General features: G+C 32.5%; 1 protein-coding gene across 1 annotated transcript in view; it reads right to left on the reverse strand.

Annotated features, from left to right (window-relative positions):
* Nucleotides 1–21,564, reverse strand: part of LOC123653519 (ecdysone-inducible protein E75-like) — a 99,061-nt gene extending 77,497 nt beyond the window's left edge. Inside the window, exon 1 of the mRNA XM_045589509.1 lies at nucleotides 21,029–21,564. Coding sequence (XP_045445465.1) covers nucleotides 21,029–21,299 — 271 coding nt within the window. The 5' untranslated portion in view covers nucleotides 21,300–21,564. The remainder of the gene's footprint in view (nucleotides 1–21,028) is intronic.
* Nucleotides 21,565–23,508: the final 1,944 nt, after the last annotated feature.

The following is a 23,508-nucleotide window of genomic DNA, read 5'->3' on the forward strand; positions in this document are numbered from 1 at the left end:
TTTATAGGATACAAGCTTGAGCTTTTAGCTGACATTTAGAAGAACATCATACATAATATATCTATTTAAAATATTAATATTATAAATTGAATTATTGTAATTATACTTTTACGTAACAAAAATAGTTATCACAATTTCACCAGTTCGTTTCGTAAATGTAATTGAACGGCGTAATTAAGTTTATGATATTATTTTCACGCAAGTTTAAAACCAAATAAAGGGGTGCTTAGTTTTATATACTTTTAATGTATTACTTGAAATATAAACAATAATGAATGGTTAATAACGCAAAACTCGAGAAAGGCTGGACTAATTCAACTAATTTGCACAAAAAATGAGAAATTAAAATAAATAAGTAACGATTATCCAAAAGCGATAACAGTTCGTAAAACAGTACTTCGGTCGGGTAGTTTGAAATAAACGTCAAGTCGTAAAAAACATGTAGAAATCGAAGCGTGGAGCACAGCATTGATTCAGTATATCCATCAGGACTCATAGGGGCAGTAGAGGCAGTGTCAGAGTGCAGCTAGCCACCGACCGGCGGGTGGCGGGCGCACACACTTCCTACTGCAGTATTGATCGCGGCCGTGACTCACGCCGCCCTTGCCCGACATTCAACACCCACCGCCACCTCGCCCCTCGTGCGTTATCGCATCTCGCTGTCTATAAGGAATCCGGGGCGAGGTGGCGGTGTCAGCGATGTTTCGCATCAGATGCATTTATAAATAAAACGGATTTTTTTTAAAACACTGAAGAATTCGTTAATATTTTAAGGTAAAGTTAACGGAGCCTAATAGAAAAACTATACAGCTTTTAAAATAACATATTTTTAAGAGTTAACTTATATGTTTTGTATGTATTTATGCAGCCTAGTTAAATGCATTTAGCTTGCATATAATTTTCTATATCAACAATTTACGCTCTTTATTGGTTTACGTATTAGTATTTATTAAAATTTTATTAAATTTAAATATAAAATAATTGTTTACTCGCTAAAGAAAAAAGCAGACTTCAATTAAATCGACAAGTAATAAGTGGACGAAAAAATTAACAAACGCACTAGTCGTTACTACGATTTTCGCGGGTTTCCCTCGATTTCTCTGGAACCCCATCATCAGATCATGGTTTCTTTATAATGGTACCACCCTTGGGATATCTTCTTTCCAGCAAAAAAAGAATTATCAAAATCTGTTCATAAACGACGAAGTTATCCCCGAACATACAATATATATTCGATCGAATCGAGTAATCGCCTCCTTTTTTGAAGTCGGTTAAATAAAAATTAATAATTTAAATTTTAAAATTAATATTCGAAATTAGTACAAAAGGCTATGGTAGTTCGCTTAAACTGCACACCCACAACACTGAACTGCAGAACGAAATATAATAGATTGGATACATTTAATTGAATCTAGACACACAGCGTAAACTATATGTATTGTGAAAACTATTCTCTATCTGCATTAAATGTTAATAACAAATGTAAACTGACCAACTATTTATTCCCGATATAGACATATACCTAAGCGTTGTCGCTTTCATTATATTAACGTTTGGCATTTGGGTTTAATATTATATTACCATCATACAAAACAATCCAGCTTTGTAATAGAAAAAAAAACATACGTACCATGCCTCGAAATTCCTTCAAATAAACATTACACTTGGGATGCAGGCAGTCACTACTTACCCCCGTGACCAAGACACCCTAGTAACTTTAATTTCGTTATTACATCGAGGGAAGGAAGGCAAGAGGGTTCCAACTTCAACGTAAGATAACTTACGCATCGAATTTTCTTTCTGATTTTATAAAAAATCTTGCTATGTTTTTGTCTTCATTTTGTATTGAATTATTGTGAAATCTTATAATATAACTAAAGCAGTGATAAGTTCAGTATTTCTTAATTTTATTAATCGGTTATGTTTTGAGATTTTATTATTTACATCAATTTATTGACAAATGATCTAAGTCATGCATATAAAAAAAGGAGTGCTTTAGACCACACGACTCAAGTAAAACTTACGAAACGTAACTCTCTCTCTTTCTATGTTCACTAACTTCTATCGCCTCTTAACTTCTGTTCGTCTCGCCCGATCACACCTTTTGTGACGCTCTAGTCACGCAATCATCAGTTTACTCCCTACGTCAAGCGTGCGTAAAGTTTTACTTCTAAAATAAACGAAATGCGGCTTGGATTTACATAATTACATACTGAGCATCATTAATGATGGATTTACTGAGGATCATTAGTCGATGACAGCGCTGCTTGCACGCTGCAAGTGTCAGATGACGTTAAGACGCATCGAGACGCAAAGAGGGTACACTTTCCCGTTGCGCGAGGGTATGGCCGCCGGATCGATGCCGCCCCACGTTCACGGTCAACGCCCTCCGCCCGCCCTACGCTTCCGCGTCACCCCTCTGCATCATTCCCCCACCTCACCGCGCCGCACGTCTAAATATACCTCCTACGACCCTTCAGGCCGCTCGCGCTGTTATGAAACACAATTAGCCCGACTATTTCAAGACTGTAATCGTTCGATGTTGGCAGGAAGAATAAGCAAATGTTGAAGCTTTGAGTCTATAAATGAATCGACACGTTGAAGTAATCTTTATAACTACTTTAAGCGTATTATTTAGCGCTAGCAAATGAATTAATTAATAAGATACAAATCGTATTTGTTGTAATATGACAAAATAAATGTTGTATTCTTTTTCACTTTTACATTTGTTACATTGGTTCTCTATGAATACTGCAGCGATAATAGTTAATCGCTCATTATCACAAAGGCGTATTAGGAGTAAACGAGCTATTGTTTCTAGTTCATGGGATCTTTCTATTTATGAACCGACTACGAATTGTTTAGCCTGCAACTAGATCCCTTACAGCGAACTTAACAAGTCCGATGCTTACTCTACTGATTCAAAATTCGCGGAACCGTGCTACTACTACATGAACGAATGCATGTTACATAAATGGGCATAACACACGTAGCTGTCCCATTTTGAACTTTAACATTACATTGAATTTGTCGACATTTAAACTCGTTGTCTATTAAAAAATATACTCGTTGATACATTATATTAGTAAAATACAGCGTTGTTGCTGAAACAGAATTATGTAAACGGTATTTTTTATTTAAAAAAATAGATATTACAATTACTATCATGTGTTATGCTATATATATTATATTTAAAAGATATTTAATATAAATATTATATTTAATTATAATAACAAGATAACAACATGACAAGCATTATATTCATAGAAGTAACTAGTTTTCTTAAGTGTTATTGTGTTTAACATTAAAGTGAATAAGTATGTTACCTATATATCTAATAAAATAACAAAATTTATTATTGTAATTACTACTAACTACTACAAAGTATTTTTATTTCATACAACTTTTATTTTAAGAAAGTAAATCAGATAGTTACTCATACAATCATACAATCTACACAGTAAACTCGTATATCATATAATTACACAGATCCCTACAGATAAAAGAAAACTGTATAAGTTACAGTAAGAGTCGTGAATATAATTGAAAGTAAGTAGGTCCTTACAGATGTGACTGAGCATATTCTACATTTATATTCATCATATGTTTACCCCTTTTATGGGACAGATCAGTAATATTTGCTATTACCGAGCAACTTGGCTTCTTTTGGTCCTATCGCCCGAGGATCCCTTCTAGACAAAAGCATTCATTCTTTCACCCTGAATATGCCGCTTACATAAAGAAAAAAGTTATTAACAAACTGCGTCTGATGCGACGAGGGTCCTCAGACGGTTTAATGTATACGTACATGCATAATGGTGCAGTGAGTGGGTGAACAGACTGCAGTTAAAGCAGGCTGAATCCCGGAAAACTACCGACCCAGTCTAGACGTGGGGGCACTTCCCCTGTCCGTCGCCCGCGCATCGCACCCCGCCGCCACCCTTGCGCTTTCACCGACGACTTGCAGACATTATAAAAACATAATGCATCGACGCTTTTCAGTTATGTAGTGTGTGACACTAAAAACACCTTTTAGAAAAATGTATCATGGGGTCCTATTTCCGGCGTAATTACTACAGACTACAGAGTAGTACTTATGAAAGTTTAACCTGCGTTTACTTTTTTATTTTAAAAGCAAATTTATATGATATTGCGAACTTTGATTTCAATTTCAATAAACTTATATTTTAACCTGTATAATATCGCGTCTCATCATCATTATAGCATATCACAGTCCACTGCTGGACATAGGCCTCCACCAGTTCACGCCAAAAATGGTGTGATCTCATGTGTTTTGCCCACAAGTCACCACGCTGGGCAGGCGGTTTAGTGACCGTATAATATCGCGTTTACGAAAGTATAATACAACGTAATATTCATTCGTTTGAACGAATATTTTGCATATTTAATTTCAGAACCATTATTTAATTCACAAATTAGGGTTAGTTAAACTAAGAGTAGCAAGAATCGCATTATTATAGATTTCGAACTATTATTAAAAAGGTAATAAAAATGACCACTCCAAAAAGTATCAACACACTCACGATCTTTATTCTAATTGTTCATGACATGACCATTGCCTTGAATTAGACTGCGATATGCACGATTGACTGTGCTGCAGTGGGTTAGTGAGAGTGAATTACAGGGGGGTAGGGTGCAAAGGCGAGGGGGGCTTGCAGACAGGGTGGGCAAGGGAGTGAGGCCAGACGGGAGAAGCCTGACGCACCTCGTTTCCGCACCAACGTGTCGACATACATCCAGACTTGCATTACACACGCTGTGTGATTACACCTCACAATGCTGTGTGTAACGTCTGTACTAGCTGTGACTACAAAACCATAAAGGGCTTATTCCGACGTTGTTTCTAAGACGTCTTGTAAAAATAAAATACGCCATTTTTTTGTAATTATTATTTTAATGGGAACGAATAAATGACTTTTTTACCAATTTTAAATACAGAATTTTTTCATATTAATTTTAGTATTAGTTCTGATACTTACATAAAAATGAAATAAAATATTTTTTGTACCAAAATAGTATGAATAAAATACTCAATAATTATGCTAATTTACAGAAGAAATCTATTCATTTATAATTTTCGATTTATAATATTTATTTATTTTTTATTCCGTCATTCGAATATAAAAATTATATTTTTTTTACAACATTCTTATTATTATAATGAGTAGGTTTACGTGTATCCGATATGGATGTATATGTAAGTCGATTGGACTCGCTGCATTAAAGTACCTACTGCATAAATAATTCTAACGCGAAGCTGCTATGGTAATACTCGTAGTAATCGAGTTAGATAGCGCGTCCCTGACCGCGGGGGCCTTGGCCGGGGCCGTCGACTTGCTCGCCCGTGTTGCGCCTCTATTACGATTCTTTGCTACGTTACGAGCCGAGATACACCGGCCGGCGCGGGCGTCTCATTTATTCTCTAGCGGGGAAAAAGGAGAAACAACTGAAACTTTGATTCGCATACTAACTACATTTTCGCTCCTTGCTACTTCTCACGCTATCGATGTAAAGAACTTCGCGCGTCATATCGAGAGGTACTAGCAGTCGTTGTCTCATTGACTTGTTTATTGAATAGAAATCAATATAGCCTCAGCACTGCGGCGTAATGAAACGAGAGCATAAATAATTCATACTATGTACAGACTTATTTTGCTAGCAATCGTATTTATTGATTCAATATACTTATATTATAAAGTAGAAGAGGTATTTTAAATAAATAAAAAAAATTGTAACAAATTGATTTGACGCCTTTTAGTGTCTGAAATGGATTTTTCTACTTATTATTGATGAAAATCCTCTCAAATTTAGAACAAATTGTAATTAAAATTCAATTTTTAAATAGAGAAATATGAAATAAATATATATAACGAAATAGAGTAAGGGCAGGCCGGACAAGTTGCATCAAGTGGTAGAGGGCAACCATCGGAGGTCAACGTCGCGCGGCGACCTGGGTCGTCGGCCGGGTCGCGCCGGTCGCATCGCATCGCTAATTTCGTATGCGAACTCCGGAGAAAAGCAAAAAATGCTCGTGTCCGCTCGCATTGAATCTAAAATTATATTGTAAATTTTCTCCACAGTAATATGTAAAAGGTCATGTTGAAGACGTGATTTTACATATATTTTTAAAGGACTTGGTTTTCCTAACTAGTGTCCACCTGAACTTAATCTGTTAAATCATGATTTAATTTCGATTATGTATGCAAGAGGCATTACAATACATTTCTAATTATCAGCAAGCACTAGCTAGTTGTTAATAAGTATAGATAATAAAATTATGTGGTGTCATGGGACACCAGGTAGGAAGAAAGTTCCTTCGTATAGTATAAAAGCAACACAATTTAAAAAAATGTTGATTTTTATATTTTCTAGTTCTTGATTTTTTTTTTAATTTTGTTGATTGGTTTTTAATTAAGTACATATAAGTATTTAGGAAATTTAGTATTTTAGAAAATAACAAATACCGTAAAATAAAACAAACCAAACAAAATAATAATAATAATTCAAACTATTAAGTGAAATAAAAAAACATGTCTTTATTTATTTTTGTCGACAGTATAAAATTACATAAATAATTTTAAAAAAGTTTACTAGTAATATTTTAGTTTTACAAACGTCATATAATACAGTCGTGTGATTGATATTACGTCACTTCCGTTATATATTTTTCTTACGGTTTCAGTATCACATTTTTTTCAGTTCGGTCGCCCAGCCAATCGTCAAGCCTGCTTGTAAGGAACTTCGTTCCATACTGTGCATCTTCATCCAGATAAATTGAAAAGAAGTTTTATCCCTAGTTCTAGTTCCCTACTGTACTAAGGTTAAAAAGGAAAAGATTAATGTTATCACTGAACCACTTCAGTGGATCTCGTCCTTCAACCGATCCTTTCGCCTGTAGTTTATTACTGGTCTAGTTTATTGGGATGATTCTTTTTATGAAAAGGGTATACTTAATTGTCATAAAATCGAAAAACCCTAAAAAAACTATAATCTTTTAGAGTAAGTATAATAATGTAATTATTAGGGTCACGATTTTCACAGTGAAACAAAAACAATTACTTATAAAATGTTACGTGCAAACATTAAATTATTATTAAAAAGGCTACATTCAAGTTGTACATAAATATTAAGCGTGCAAGGAATACTGCGTTTGCATCAGAATTTACTGCTATTTCGTATTATTTCTGTAAGATATAGTGGATATGTTTATACTAGCGTTTCTCTTTTAAATGTTTTTACATTTTAATGCTAAATTATTAGATGTTCAAAATCGAGAACAATCTACGTAACATTACATTTATCACTACTAAAAAAATGTATTAATTGAAATAGTAAATAATAATGATCAGCCAAAAAGGTGGTCCTTGAATCAATAAACTTATACCGGCTGCCGATGTTGTAGATGAAGACTTTCCTGTCTCATTTATATATATATATATATATATATATATATATATAATATATTTTCTTTTTATTTTTATTTGTGTTATATGTATATCAATTATTCTTCTTATTTTTATTTTTTCTTCAATAGAACTATTGTATAACAGAAAAGTAATAAACAGTGAATAAATTTTTCACCTTACGCCCACGTGACAGTAGCGAAACGGCCAAGCCACATATTTTGACTAAGGTGTAGAGTTTGTAAAGTTAGGGTTTGTAGAGTTAGGGCGTGTAGAGTTAGAAGCTTGGCTCTACATGAGATCTGAAAACTTTTTGAGAGTGCAAGCCATATGATCTCGTCTTGGCAGCATTTTACATGAAAATGTTTTTGGTGGGATTGTTTATTTAATCTTCTCATACAATGATAAAGATACATTATTTGCTTTTTGAAGTAAAACTTCTTTACGCACTGCGTGAATAGGTGACGAGGGCGTTACGAAAAGTGTGATCAGGCGAGGCGAACGGAAAGTTTTACTTCAGTCGTGTGGTCTAAAGCACACTCGTTTTTTAATAGACCTAGTGCCCAGTAATATTTAAAGGAGACATTTCGTGCTCTAAAACACACAATCATTTGTTGTTTTGTTAAATATTTTTTGTTTTAGTGTTTAAAGGGCTATCTCGTAAGAATTACTTTCTGTAACGTTAAAGTGAGAGATCACATAATTTCAGTGTCAAAGCAGACAAAAGCTACATGACAACGAAACAGTGAGTCATCCCTATTTCAGAACACTCCGAAGGGAATCCCAGTAGTATTGATCTCAAAGACACGTCATCGGCTCTTCCTAGAGAAAATTGAGGGTTTTCTTTTTTTTTTATTAGTCATGACTCATAACAGTTACGAAAAATGCACATTTCTACCTGTATCGAAAATATGAGTATGTATAAAAACTTACATGAATTATTTATTACATACATTAAGCTTGTCATGATTTTTCTAAAGAAAAATAATTTCGAAATTTGATACTTATTAAAAAAATTGTAAGACGCCGTGACGGATACCTTTCGTAATTATAATAACCTTGATTGCGCAACACACTTTCGTAGCCGCATCGTAGCGCCTCTACGGCCGTGCAGTGCACGAGCTCCCAGGTCACTGGCACTGCTCGGCCACTGCACTCAGCTTACTTAGATACTTCTAACATTGCAGTTTTTTTTCTATTGCCACATTCCCAGCCCAGTCAACTGGGTTCATGCCACTTTTATACCGAGTAATAACAAGTTAACGAGGCACGTAAGACGCTGAGCTAGTGAACAGTTAAACAACTACAAGAATCTTGTTTATTAATATAATAAACACTATGGATAAGAGAAATTTTTTAAAGTTTTTAGAACTATTGATCTGTTCTATGATTGTGAAAAGTGAAACTTTTTAAGACATATTTATATACATAGTATGGATAGATATTATTTATATTAATAGCAAACTGGTAATTGTTAAAAATTCGTTAAACCAAACAACAGTAATAACACAGATATTGAAACATATTTATAATTGTTACTTTTCGTCTTATTTACTATAAAGTATACTATAAAATATATATCGTTAAACTAGCGACATGAAAAAAAAAAAGATTATTATAAGTAATGTGAATTTCTCCACACAAGATATCAATACTTTTTATAAGTGCAATCAAGTTATGAAGTATGCGTTATATTTTAGTAATAACAACATCAAGACTATGATACAGTTAATGAATTGAGTGATCCCATTTTGTATTACCATAATTTTGAACACTGTTTAATTAAAAGAGAGAAAATTTTTCTTGACATATGAAGGAGGTACCTGCTTACAACTGTATAATCTGTGACTATTTATATTAAAAAATTTAAGAATAAGAAACAATTTTAAACGAGTTGTAAAAAATTGTCGTATTTTCTAATTTTATTAGAAACTTTCACAGGAAAAGCGTCGTAAACTATAAATTTACATTAACACACGTTTGTTTTCAATCAAATCATCCCTAACAACCTATTATTAAGTAGAATCGAAAGTGTTAGATTACAAAGCGACTTGATTCTCAATAAACTAAATGTAAAGTCAGAGGCTTTTGAAATTTTTTATTTTATGTACGTAGAACTAAAAGACTTAATGTAATCGCAAAGTTTAAAGTGCTTGAAAAATCCTGTTCGAATTTAATTAATTTTCAATTTAAATACTCAAATTAAATTTCGTATTATTAGTTGATTAGTAAAGTGAAAAAATAGTTAAAATATTCACAGAGAGTAACTTCTAAAATTATTTAAAATATATCGGTGGGTATTTTTTTTTCTTTGATTTGTGTTCACATATAAAATGAATATCTTGATATTGCTTAGTTTTAAAACAAATTAAACGAATCAAGAATTATTCATCAACATACATTTTCACAAAACTTTCCTTTTATAAACTGCGCAATCAAACATTTATATTACAGAATGAAAATCTAAATTGTACGTTAAATTTGTTACTACAAACAAAAACCTTCGTCAAAAATAGTTAAACATCGTCTTAAGCACAGTCAAGCGCACCAGTCAAAATGCATGCACAATGTAGATTTACTGGATAACAACAACACTGGTATGATATTGGTGACGTGACTAATTAATTTATTTAATAGGCTGAACAAGCAGATTTCACTTTAACATTTAGTAATATAATATATCAGATGTTAAATATTATATAGCGGTTTGGAATCTCTTAAGGTGAGAGTATGTGAATCACTTTCGACGCGCGAGTATTAGATTCACATCGAAAGTGCAACGTCCTGCTGAACTTCACTAAGTGGGTGGGTAGCGCAGTAGGGGCTAGTATAGTTACACATTTGAACTGTCAATTATTATTTACAGTAATTCTTATGATTCCACGTAATTAATTAACATACATTGGTTTAAAATAAGGTTGGCGTTTCTTTTTGCTTTTTGGTTTTGTTGGGTCATTCAAATTTACATGAAATAATTATATTTATATTTACATCAACAATTTTTGGACCATAAAGTAAATAAATATTTATTGAGTTCCCTAGTGCAATGGCTAAATATAATATAATAATTAAAAATATTATCATAATATTATTTCTGTAATAAAATATTTTTATATTTGTTAAATATATATCTTTATATTGTTTATTCACCATGACTGGAATAACTAGTGCTGTATAAGGTTCGTGTGGAAGCTTTTAATCTCGCTGGAAATATCGCTGTCAATGATATCATTCATTGCATGTAGTTTTTTCTTCTCATATTACGGGTGGTGCAGACAAGCAGTGGATGGACTGGTATCTAAGCAAGTGCGTTCTGAAATAGTCAGGACGGGATCCATTTCCCGGGCAGCTGCGCGCGTTCGTTGCCCCTTTGTAGGACGTTAGATGCAACGATCTCTATTATCGCTACAACCGCGCCCGCGCCGCACTAAACTTGAACTACAACTCTACTAGTGCAGCGATCGTACACCTCACCTTCACTGCTTAGAAAGCAACATCTATTGCATCTAAAACACAACGACACATGCACGTAATCGCTGCGTGCAGTCGGTAATCAAGTAAAAGCGAGATGAATATCTTACTTTCAGATGTCATAATTGCTCGCTGTTTAATCTTTCAATTAAAAGACAAAATTATATCCAATACTTGCTAGACTTTATTACGATTGTAAGCGACATCAATCTTAATTTGCTTAAGACATTTTCTAACTTCTGTTTTATTAAATTATTCATTGATATGAAAAATCGTTTAGTACACTTGTATACGATGATTTAATTCTAAGAGGACAGTTTCGTATACACTGCTGCTGCTTTAAAGCCTTCTGTTTTGCCTGTTTATAATAAGAATAATATGTGACATAGTTTGAGTGTAGTTAGGTATACATAAAATATCAAAAAGTGTTTATCATTATTTTACCTATACGGTTTGGCGAATTAATTTTCTTTTTTACGTTATTTACCTCTTTTCTTTTACATTATAATTTAGAACAAATTTTATCACTAAACAAACAAAACAGTTGTCAGAAATGAATATCAATGTGCATACGAGTAAAATCACCTTCGTCTTATGTTCGCCTAGTACTTGGTTGCACTAAAATGCATTTAATACTTTAGGATACCGCATATATAAACTATATTATTATTGTTCTAATACTTTTTCATTTCTCTTATTTATGATTAAAATTAAATTTTGTCCATTTATAATTAATATTATTTTAATAAATTTATGTTCAGCTTATAAAAAAATAGGGCAAGAGGCCAAAAAAATCTAGAATCAGATTAGAGCACCAACTTCAATCGTTATGAATTTAAACCATTCGGGGTTTCGCTTTAACCTACAAGACCATAAAAATAAAAGAATCTGACTTACAAGTAAAGTATTCTTAAAAGTTATAATGTATATACTCGTAGCCTTTTTAAAGGTTAGATAATTTCTGTAATCTACTAAGATAATATATAATTGTATAATTTCATGCAAGATATTACCTATTTTGTATTAAAACATAGTTTTTTTTTTAAAGAGTAACTGCGGAGTTTCTTCCCGTTTTTTTTTTTGCGACATCTACATTCCGAATCGGTGCTAGTTTCATTTTTAACGACAGCAAAATTTTAATTTTTAATATGACTATTCTAAGGCTTCTGAAACTTATTTGATTATTTATTTTGATTTAATAAAAAAGTTAGGAGTTTAAACTCGTCATAAAAATGCCACGGTGCATTTGTATGCATTCTAGGAGAGTTATCGTCGTGAACGAGAGTAAAAGAGACAGCTATACGATACACACGTGGCTTTTGTTGCTGTAACTATGACGTTGTTTTGTATGTGTATTTATAGTTGTTCGGTATTTTTTGCTCGCTGCATATTTCTTCATCAAAATATATAGATTCATTTTGTGTAGGTACTGAATCAGTTTAAATTTTTTGGTTCATTTGTTTTCGTCAGGTATATTTATTATGTCGTTTCGTATCAGACATTTTGGTATTTCGAATGGTAGTAAATTTTATAGATTGCTGTAACCAAATGTAAATCAATTTGTTTTGTAGTATGGTTCTGATTAACGATGTTGATTAACGTATTTGACATTAACAACCTATGTGACTAAAGGAGCGAATAGAATGACGCAACACAGACTGGCATGTCTCGCCAACTGTCTTACCGGCTACTTCGCAGTTCCTACCATCCTCATCTTAATATTTTTGGAATAATAATTAAATACACTAGTTTAGTACAGAATGCAGCAACAGACCAATGCATGAAATGAATAAAGCAATGCACACTATACAAAAATGTGGATAATAAACAGAAACAATATATTCGCCGAATAAACGCTTGATATCCTTTACGTGACTTTATTTTTTTATCTAAAAATGTATGAAGGTCGTCGAACAGCAATATTTTTAGCCGACTTGAAAAATAGGAGGACGTTCTCATTTCACTGATTTTTTTAAATGCCTTTCATCTCATAACTTTTTACTGGGTATACTGCTATTTTTAATTCTTTTTTAATCGAAAGCCGGTGTTTGTCGTGTGGTCCCATTTGATTAAGTTATCCATAATAGTGCATATTTAATTGATTTTTTTTTTGACTACGTATAGGTATATATATATACTATTACAACAAAGAACGATGTAAATTGAAGTCAGTTTTTTTTTTCGTTTGTGAGAGAAAAAATTAATCGAATTTTCTGCTTGATAAGAAAAATAAAAATCTATAACCAAATGATAAATAGACATTCTGAATGTCAGGTTATATAGAAAATTAAAAAAATATTTATTTTATTAAGACCATTTTATTTAGTGTTAATGAAACACAATAAATATTGTTGATAGGAATGTTTGTTATATTATCTGAACTGGATATTTCAGTCGATGTTTTTACAAGTGACATGGTTCGTTGTCGACAGGGTCAATGGACGCGCGTGTAAAAATAAAGAGAACTCTGAACATAAACATCGACCACGGTAACTGGAGAATACTTCTGTGAATCTTTTTACATATACTGCATAAAACTTTTAACATTTCATACGTCGATTAATTTCAACGTAAGAAGAATTATAATTAATGGCAAATGAATTGTTTTTATAGGTTAAACATTTTATATGTGATCTTTTATTCCTTTCCCACAATTGTATCTGAAGTATTCGTCAGCCGCTTGCATCCCTGCATCGATCGACCGTGACCATGGAGATGCGCGCGTAGTGCGTGGGTCATGGGCGTGATCATTTTGTGCTATACTCATTTGTTAGAGCTGCACATTCTATCACATGTCATGCATGCGTTTTAATTTTATTATATCGTACTTATTAAGAATAATAATATTAGATTTTGTACTATCTACAATCATTCTTCAGTATTAAATTGAAATAAATAATAATTATTGTTATGATAATGAAACGAATGTTATGTCCGTAACAAGATGACATTGCAGCGTCCGTTTAATTTTGTAAGTTCTACAAATGATGTCATACTACATTTTGCAATTGAATTAGCAATTATATTTGCCATGACATAAAGTATGCTAAAACCCTTTTTGCACGGATTTTGGAAGATTAGTCTAAATTTTGTTCCCCTTCTATTTAGTATTTTCTTGGTTATTATGATAGTTATGCTTACCTGCCCTTAATACCTATGTTCAGGACTCTTAACAGTTTGTAACAATTTTCACTACGTTAAAGATTCAGAATGCTTTACCATCTTTTGTAGTGCATGACATTTGTAATGCATAAGGGAGGCCAAAGACCTTTAAGGCTAAAATAATTTCTCTATTCTGTAACAAAATCTTTATACACTTCTGCGAATCAGGCATAACCGAGATACCCGGAGGCATGTACAGATAAACATACAGACCATCAAATTCGTGTAATATTTCATCATTGTATTTGTGTTCTGTAAAAAAGATAATTTATTTTTTTCTAATTATTTAAATCTGATTTAAATCACTTAAACAAACGTTAGTGCATCTGTAGTGATTAAGCTGTAATGCATTTTGCAACATAGGAGTTTTCTTATCAGTGACCTTCAGAGCAACACCAGCTACAGCGCAGATGCAAAAATGTGACTTGTTACGAGTAATTTTATCCAATGATATTTTACTTTTTACTTGAGGTTACTTTTCTTTTCATGTTAGGAAAGCCCATATGAGCCTGAATCGTTGATCAATTTTACCTAATACACCTACACAAAAATTCTGAGACAAAAAAAAAACAATATGGATGTGTTACACTTTTTAGGATTAATTATACAATCAATCTAATCTTTAAATAATCATAAATCGAAAAATGTTATTCGAAAACATACATATTATTAATATGTAATTTATTATCATTCTTTGTATTTCTGTTTCAAATTACTTAGGATGTGACGTCATAAAACTTATGACACATCGTCCCCTCTTCCGCACTATACCATCCCTTTCCCGCTATTCCTACAAAAGTGAGACATATGTATGGATAGCCTATTATTGTATTATATATTCCTGCATAAAAAAATCAATCTTTTTTAAGATAGCAGAGGTCTACAGGTTAGTCTTTAGGAATTTCGCGGGTGTTTTGCACATGAAAACTATAATAATTTATTTCGAGTATGTTCATTGTATATTATACATATTTCAAGGAAAATCTGTTTACAAAAATAATATTTATTGTTATAAAGCATCGGAAACTATATAACATAGCGGCAACTACAGCCTTGACCACGACACAGATTACACAATAAAAAGACGTCGACGTAATACGATTTTAAATCTATATATCTTGTTTAAAATATAATATATATATATATATATATATATATATATATATATATATATATATACATATATATAATTGTGTTAGCAGGCAAACGAAAAAAACCGACTTCAATTATATCGACAAGTAATACAACGTAGGTAGGCGAAAAATAAGTCAAGTAAATACGCATTATCAAAGATTACTCCAAAAGTTGTAATCAGATCTCGATGAAATTTTAACGGGACCACATCGGCTTTCGATTAAATAAAAAATTATCAAAATCGGCACACCCAGTAAAAAGTTATGCGGATTTTCGAGTTTCCCTCGATTTCTCTGAGATCCCATCATTAGATCCTCGTTCCCTTATCATGATACCACACCAGGGATATCGCCTTTCCAACAAAAAATAATTGATCAAAATCGGTTCATACACGACGAAGTTATCCCCAAACACACACACATATATATATATACATATATAAGGTCGAATTGAGTAACCTCCTCCTTTTTTTGAAGTCGGTTAAAAAGGTCTATATCTAATGTAATTAATAGCATTTGTTACAATATTTTCATCCAAAGCAAAATAAAAAATAATTATATAACTGATCGTAAGTACAAGACGAAAATATCAGGTTAATATAGAAATATTCGGCCGTTTTACGAGGTTTGTGTTAGTTTCGGCCTATGTAGCAAGTAGCACCAGTAGTGGCGATGATACAATTGTTCCTTGACCTTGGTGTTACATAGTATGAATGATAGGTTAATTTTACTTCCTATGTAGTCCGGCAGTATCTATAATTCGCGTACTTTGACCGTGAGAATAACCGATTCGTTCTAATGACGAATGCGCAAATCTAAAAATATCGGTCGATTGAAATGAACGATGTATGTAACTATGTAACACTAATGTAGATACAAATACATTTTAACGTATGTAGTAGTTAATAGATACAATATTTGTTGTTTCAGTTTCTATATTTACTTCTTTTTTATTTATTTCTTTATTGTTTAATAATTTAATATCACAAATGTGTATAAAATTTGACACAAATGATTTACCTTTAACGTTTTATTTAAATCAAACATCATGTTAAATACTAATGGCCGTGACCTCTGCTCGGTCAAATTAACAAGGGGTGGCGTAGGGCTCAAAGTGAAGGCCGATCGAGGCAGGGTCGATGGGTTGAATACAACTCATCGATTTCATTTGTGAACACCCGACTACACTTTTGACCGTTTAAAATAACCACATAAGTCATTAATTTGATTTGATATAGCTGTTTGTGTTATGAAGAAATCTATGTATTATACGTGTAGCGAGTGACGCGAGGTGACCTCCGGCAAGGTTGTACGCCGACACTTCCCTGTGTATTCTATCGTTTATAACGTCCGTACGATAGTTTTCGCAAAATAAATATGCGTAAATAATTAAATATGCACATACGAAAATGGCTTTCATATTGTTTTCAAAATTTTATTTAAAATTTTTCACATTAAGTACACATTGATTTTTTTATTGAAATAAAAAAAAATGTAACTAAATCTAGCGTTTTATTACTTCATGACTCTAACCTCTTGTAATTAAACGAAATACCTATGTGACGCGATAAGACAGTAAGTATAAGTAAGTGTTTGTTTGTGTTTGTTAATATTAGTACCTATTCGATTCGTATGATTTATTTTTGTTTTACCCACTCATTAGGAAATTCTAAACAATTTTTAATATCATATCAAAAATCGATTTTACCTACCTATTCCCTACCGACCGACCTATTCGATTTTATTACTATTTTTGTGATAGAAAATCTGAGGCTTTATTGCATCACATTATACATATCTATAGAAACGGAGCTGTAAAAACATATTTGAAAATCATAACTAAGTATTTACGTTATATAAGTGTGTGATAGTCACCCATGATTTTTTTTATATAGATATTTTTTCTAAAATGGTATTAAGATAATATTAATAATTCAGTCTGTTGTAGAGCTAATTTTCCTGCTTTGCAATGTTCAGTCCAGGGTAATAGATAATGAATACATATGCTGAAAATGCGGAGTAGAAACATACAAATTTAATATAACTTGTACGTAAAAATGGTATCTATACTAAGTTGAATTTATATATTTGTTGTTATATATTATTTAATACCAATTATTTTACGATTTTGACTGTAGCCTCTTCTGCATATAGGATAGAAACTATTTAGTAAACTAAAATAAAATAATTGTGTTTGCTCGCAGACGAAAAAAAAATCGACTTCAATTACATTGACAAGTAATACAATGAAAGTAGACGAAAAAATGAATACACGCACTAGTCGTTACTACGATTTTCGAGGTTTTCCCTCAGTTTATCTGGGATTCCAGCATCTGATCCTGGTTTCCTTATCATGGTACCACGCTTGGGAAATCTCCTTTCCAATAAAAACAAAATTATCAAAATCGGTCCATAAACGTCGAAGTTATCCCCACACATACATAAACAAAATTCTAAGTATATATTATACGGTCGATAACCTCCTACTTTTTTTAAGTCGTTTAAAAATAAACCAATTATTTTGTAGTCTACAATGAAATACTTTACGCCTATAAAAGATTTTTTTTGCCGAGTAAAAAGCTCCAAAATGAACGTAAATTGCTTTTAAGTTCTCTTTAACTAAAATATGTTGCAACAGTTCCAGGAACAATCTGTTTAAGTTAATTAGCGCGAACCACAAGACTATCTATTTGCGAATGTCTGTGTTGTTATCTTCAAAATATCAAGTAATAAGTGGATATACATATATATATCGTAATATCAGCAGGAAGTAATTTTCTCTTACTGAAGGTTATGGTGATAACGCTTTATGTACCGTACCACCGGTAACTCTTGCCATATAAGTGTATTACGTATATATATATATATGTATGTATATATATTGTTTATCATTGCAAAAGCACAAAATGTACGAAAGTAATTTGCGTCTGTTTATAGAATAAATAAACATTTTATTTCGTGTTTGTCAACGGAATTAGACTTTCTGAAATTCAGTTTACTCTCTCTCTCTTTCTATCTTTACTAACCTATATTTCTCTCTCAACTTCCGTTCGCCTCGCCCAACCACACTTTTCGTAACGCTCTAGTCATGCTTTCACTAGCTTACTCCCCAAGTCAAGCGGGCGTAAAGAAGTTTTACTTCAATAAGGGTGCAGGGGTCGAGCGCACCTGCGCCCGCGCTTCTGACATTGCCAGATAAGATAGGACTATTATTTTGTCACTGCTGTCGGACCAATGTCACTGTGACCTTAATGACACCGAATGACGCGTCGTCACCACGCGTTCGTCGCTCTGACCTTGCCGTATTTATTTAATCTTCCATTCGCGAAAACGTTGTTAGCGTAATCATTTTTCATACACGTTCTCAGTACAACGTACCTTCGACGATAGATTGACGAGTGTCGGTACTAAGATAATGACGATTTGACTTTTGAAATTGTTTTTGAAAAGATTTATTTGTAGTGTCTCTAATTTACTCTAATATCAAAATATACTTCTACTAAAGCTTCATATTTTATTTAGTTATGTTTTAATACTTTATAATTTCCAACATAACTATGATTATTATTTTTCAGATTAATCCATGGAAAACTCAAAACATTGTATACCTGACAATTATGACAATAAACACAATAAATAGGTAACTAATAAGTCTATCGCTGTCATGCTTACCGATACTGTTAACATTCAGTATGCATTCAGTCTAAAAAACACATTTTTATACAAATTAGTGGTCGAAATTCGACCATAATAATTAATTTAAATTACAAGTTTGGACATGATTAAGGTTCTGTTGTCAAAGTCTATACTTCCATAATAATAAATAAACAAAAGAGTATGTGTATATATGTACATGCGTGTGTGTGTAAAATTCATGGTAGTGTGTGTATGGTTTTTTTATTGATTTAATGTATTTTTTATACATAACTTTAAAAAAATATTAGCATTCTGCAATTTTGCTCTATATAAACTATAAAATGTGCGAAATTTCATACTCCTCTGCCCGCACAAATTTCGTAAAAAGGGGTACAAAGTTTTTGCTTCACGTATATAGATATGATTCTTTTTTGTACCTGTTCCGACAGGTCTTTATCAAAATTAAACAACAAATAAAACTGAAATGTTTATTTATATTGTCAATATTACCATTTTATATGAAATGACATTATTGAATATTTAAAAACTACTTTTTTTATTGGCTACCTGTCTGTTTGCTTTGTGTATAGTTGTGTGTGTAGGACACGAACAGATACTTTTATTTTTTAATATTTAATTTACTGAATTATGATAATAAAAATAACTCATAAATATTTAAATATCACCTATGAATCTACTGGACACACGAGTAATTCAATAACAATATGCGTGTACCTATTTGTGTAACCTATATTTAAATATTGGTATACAAATTTTATTGTTAATCTTTTCCATGTGTTTTTAAAGATAAATAAAAATGTGTAATTGTATTATGTTAAACCGGTTTTTAAATGTTATGTTTTATTTTATATACTAATTGCGTTATTGGTAGTTTGTAACAAAAAAAAAACCAAATTAATCTCTTGTATGTAACTATGTTCTATTAGTTATAAATTTAAAATATAAACAATCGGAACTATAAAATTAAATATGAAATGTTTCGTTATAAATGTAAACTATTTTGTAGTTACTGATAAAACTTAAATTGGACCACATAATAAGCAACACCTTTCGATTAAAACAAGAAACATCGAAATCGGTCCACCCAGTAAAAAGTTCTGAGGTAACTACCATACATAAAAAAAAATAGTTGATTTAAAAACCTCCTTTTTTGAAGTCTGTTAAAAATACCTGTGTATATTGAAGAGTACGCTAGGTCTTCGGTTATACTTTCTTTAAGAAAAAGATCAAAATTTTTTACTTAGTTTATTACATAAAGGTTGGATGAAAGTAATTTATATTGACTCTTTTTAACGACGACGCGTTGGCGCAGCGGTCCATGGAACTGGCTTATGGATATTGCGCTGGCGGTCGCGGATTCGATCTCCGCTAACGACAGACATTTGTATTCGTGGTCTGGGAGTTTTAACTTGTGTTTTGTCTGTTTCAGGACGCCAGTCACAGGAGGAAATCCTACTGGAGGCCGTTGAGTGTGAAGCGTTTATTATATAATTAATCTTATAAGTTAGTAGTTAATAAATACAATGCTGTCGCCAATAAATAGAATGACCTTACAAAAATCGTTCATTGTTCATCCGCATTCGATATCTTTGCATATCGTCAATATCTACGAGTATGTAGATATACATAACTTTGCTTTGTTTACATAAAAATGTATAACAAGAACAATCAATGCGACATAATATGTGTAATTGTAATAAATGTGACCTTCGTTGTCGTCATCACCCGGAAATCGCTATGTAACTGTAACGTCGTGTTATAATTTTCCGAAAGAGGAAGTGTGAGACGGTCAAGGTTAAGTAAAATTGTTTTTGCAATATTGTAATATCGATAATATCGCTATATTTTTAATAATCCCATAATAAATCTAATAAATCTTTACCGTATGTAAATTTATTTAATTAATATATTAAAATTCGTAAAAAAATACTCCACAATAAACGTATTAACATATGTTAATCAAATTACAGATTCAATAGGCGTGATAAATATTTCGCGCTGTTATTGTCGCTGAATTGTTTTTCAACAATTTTTAAACTGTTTGCTTATTTTAAGTGGATTTTGTTACTGTAAGCTAATCAAAGATTCAAAAATTATTCAAAGGTCTGGAATAAATAATTTATTGTAATAGAAAAGGCATATATAAGCATTAGGATCATTTTCCATAACAGGGTTACTAACCTAGATCTGGGATGGAGCTCGAGGGTTCCTCAAAAGTTGGTGGCTTGTGCAGACGGGGCGGCGGTGGCGGTGGTGGCGGAGGTCGCATACATTGAATAACCGAGTGTGTCGTAGGAGGAGGCAGCGCCGGCGCCGGCAACAAGCACGGCGCTCGGAACTCCTTGCCCGGCGGCGCTGGCAGCTCCAGCCTTCGAGCACCACCAATCATCTCTATATCGTATCCGTGGTCCGAGGGTTCGCGTTTCGGCGATAGTTTAGGATAGCACTGCATCTTTCTCAAATACTGAACAGTTTTTCTATTTATTTTTATCTTTAAAAGTCTACGCTTGTATGCAAAACATGAACAAGTCTTCACAAATCATAAGCCTCACGATTTCAAGTGCATGTCAGAGTGTTTACAAGGGCGGCGGACGGGCGGATGGCGATGTATCGCGCGTACAGTGGGTCGGTGCGGCGCGCGCCGCTCCACTCGCGGGACTCGTTCGCTCGCCGCGGCCAACTTTCTCTCACTGGCGTGACGGCGGCCGCGGCCGGACGAAAGTGAATCTGCAGCGTCCCCGCGCGCCCTCGCCCTCAGGTGTCCTGTACCGCCCGCCCAACACTCAACACCACGTTGCAGCAACATACCCGTGCCCGACGTCAACTTTAACCTTATGTTCTGACCTCTTCAGTGCAATGATCTTTAAGTTCCTTTATAAATACTATCAATGCATTATTTCGCTTTGTGTAATCATGAATTTTATAATTTCACTTAGAAGAAAGATGTAATAAAAAAAAAATTCAAGTACTATTTTCATAAGAATGATATTTAATTTTTCATAATTACATATTATAGAAAAAGATACTATATAGATACAAACCTAATAGATACACAATAAAAGCTTTCGTCAAATCTATTTGGATTAGGTACGCAGGTACGATCAAAATAATTAAACAAGATGTTTTTTTTAGCATTTGATCGATAACAGTTTCCTGCACTATTTTTTTTTTATTAAATTAAAAACTTTTCTTGGTCTTCTTCTCTTTTAGTCGTTAACACCTACTGTGTAAAATATTTGAAAGACCGTTTATCCCATAGAGAAAGTTAAGATCTTTGAATATCTCGAAAAAGTAATAAGAAAAATTCTCCTTCAAAATTCGGGAAAATAGCGAGAATACAATTATATAAAATATAATAAAATAATGGTGTACCGTAAGTTTTCAAATTGTGTTAAGAATGTTAAGAACTGTTTGGAATTATTTATTTTATTTATTACACATTGTACATACGTATAATTATTGTACATATTTAATTATTACACTTAAAATATAATTGAAACCGTACTTTATTTTTACAAGTCCTCATTTATTGGTAATCCAAAAAAATGCACTATTTTAAGTATCAAACATAAAAATATCAAAAATTTATGTAAACAATAGCATTGAATGTTTTACAAATAGTAATATTGATATCTTTGTGAAATATATATAACAATAACATAAAAAAAGTGTAACGCTTCCGCAAAGAAACTGATATGCGATCGATGCCTAATGAACGTTTGGGCACGCTCACTGATAACCGTTGATAAGCATCTAAAAGATAGCACAGAAACTCAACAGTGACGTACGTTAGTTATGTGCTCTAACTGCAATTAAGTTATATCACTCAAGGAAGATAAAAGACGAAATTCTTATCTAAAACACGCACGATATACAGATCTTTAATTGACCCTGCACTCACAGTTCTGTTGAACAAGTACTTTTTTTATAACAAATGGTTATTACAATGAAACGAAAATACTTTGTATAACAAATTCTTTAAAAAAAAAATACTTTTGTACGAAATGTTGCGAAAAGTTGAGAAGCCTGACAAAATTAACGAAAATTATAAAACTGTAACGAATTTTATTTTCTTTCATTTTTGGAGATTCTACTTTTGTTTACTTATAATAAAACAAAAATAATTGTTCGTAAATTCTTGAATATTATTTTTGAAGTGAAGCACAAAGTGGGTGAAGTGTGGTAGGTCTGTGGGGGTATGTATGATACACGACGGTCGCCAGCTAGGGAGGCGGTGCAGCGGCGCGATCGGGTCACTGCCACCGACGGCTCACGGCCGCCGCTGATGTTTCACATATCTATTTTGACGACGGATTTCAATTAGACTAAATTAAAGTTTATTTATATATTTCATAAACATGAAAACTATTTAGAGAGTCTTTGTTATAAAATGTTACAAATTCGATGTTTTATATTTTATGGTATTATATATTCATACCCAAAACTTTTTGCCAATCCACATTCTAACATGACAGCGGAATTAGGCTTCACTTCGTCTCTTTATATAAGTGTAGAGGGCTATGACCACATGCGGGACATTTACCGACTTTAAAAATACAAATAAAGTCAACTTGGTTTTGCGATAAGACCATACTAAATTTTTTTTTAATGCTTTTCACACGTTTCTCAGACGGGGTGAATGCTGTTATTGCAGTTGGTAA

This window comes from Melitaea cinxia, chromosome 5, assembly GCF_905220565.1.
Source record: "Melitaea cinxia chromosome 5, ilMelCinx1.1, whole genome shotgun sequence".
Lineage (NCBI taxonomy): Eukaryota > Metazoa > Arthropoda > Insecta > Lepidoptera > Nymphalidae > Melitaea > Melitaea cinxia.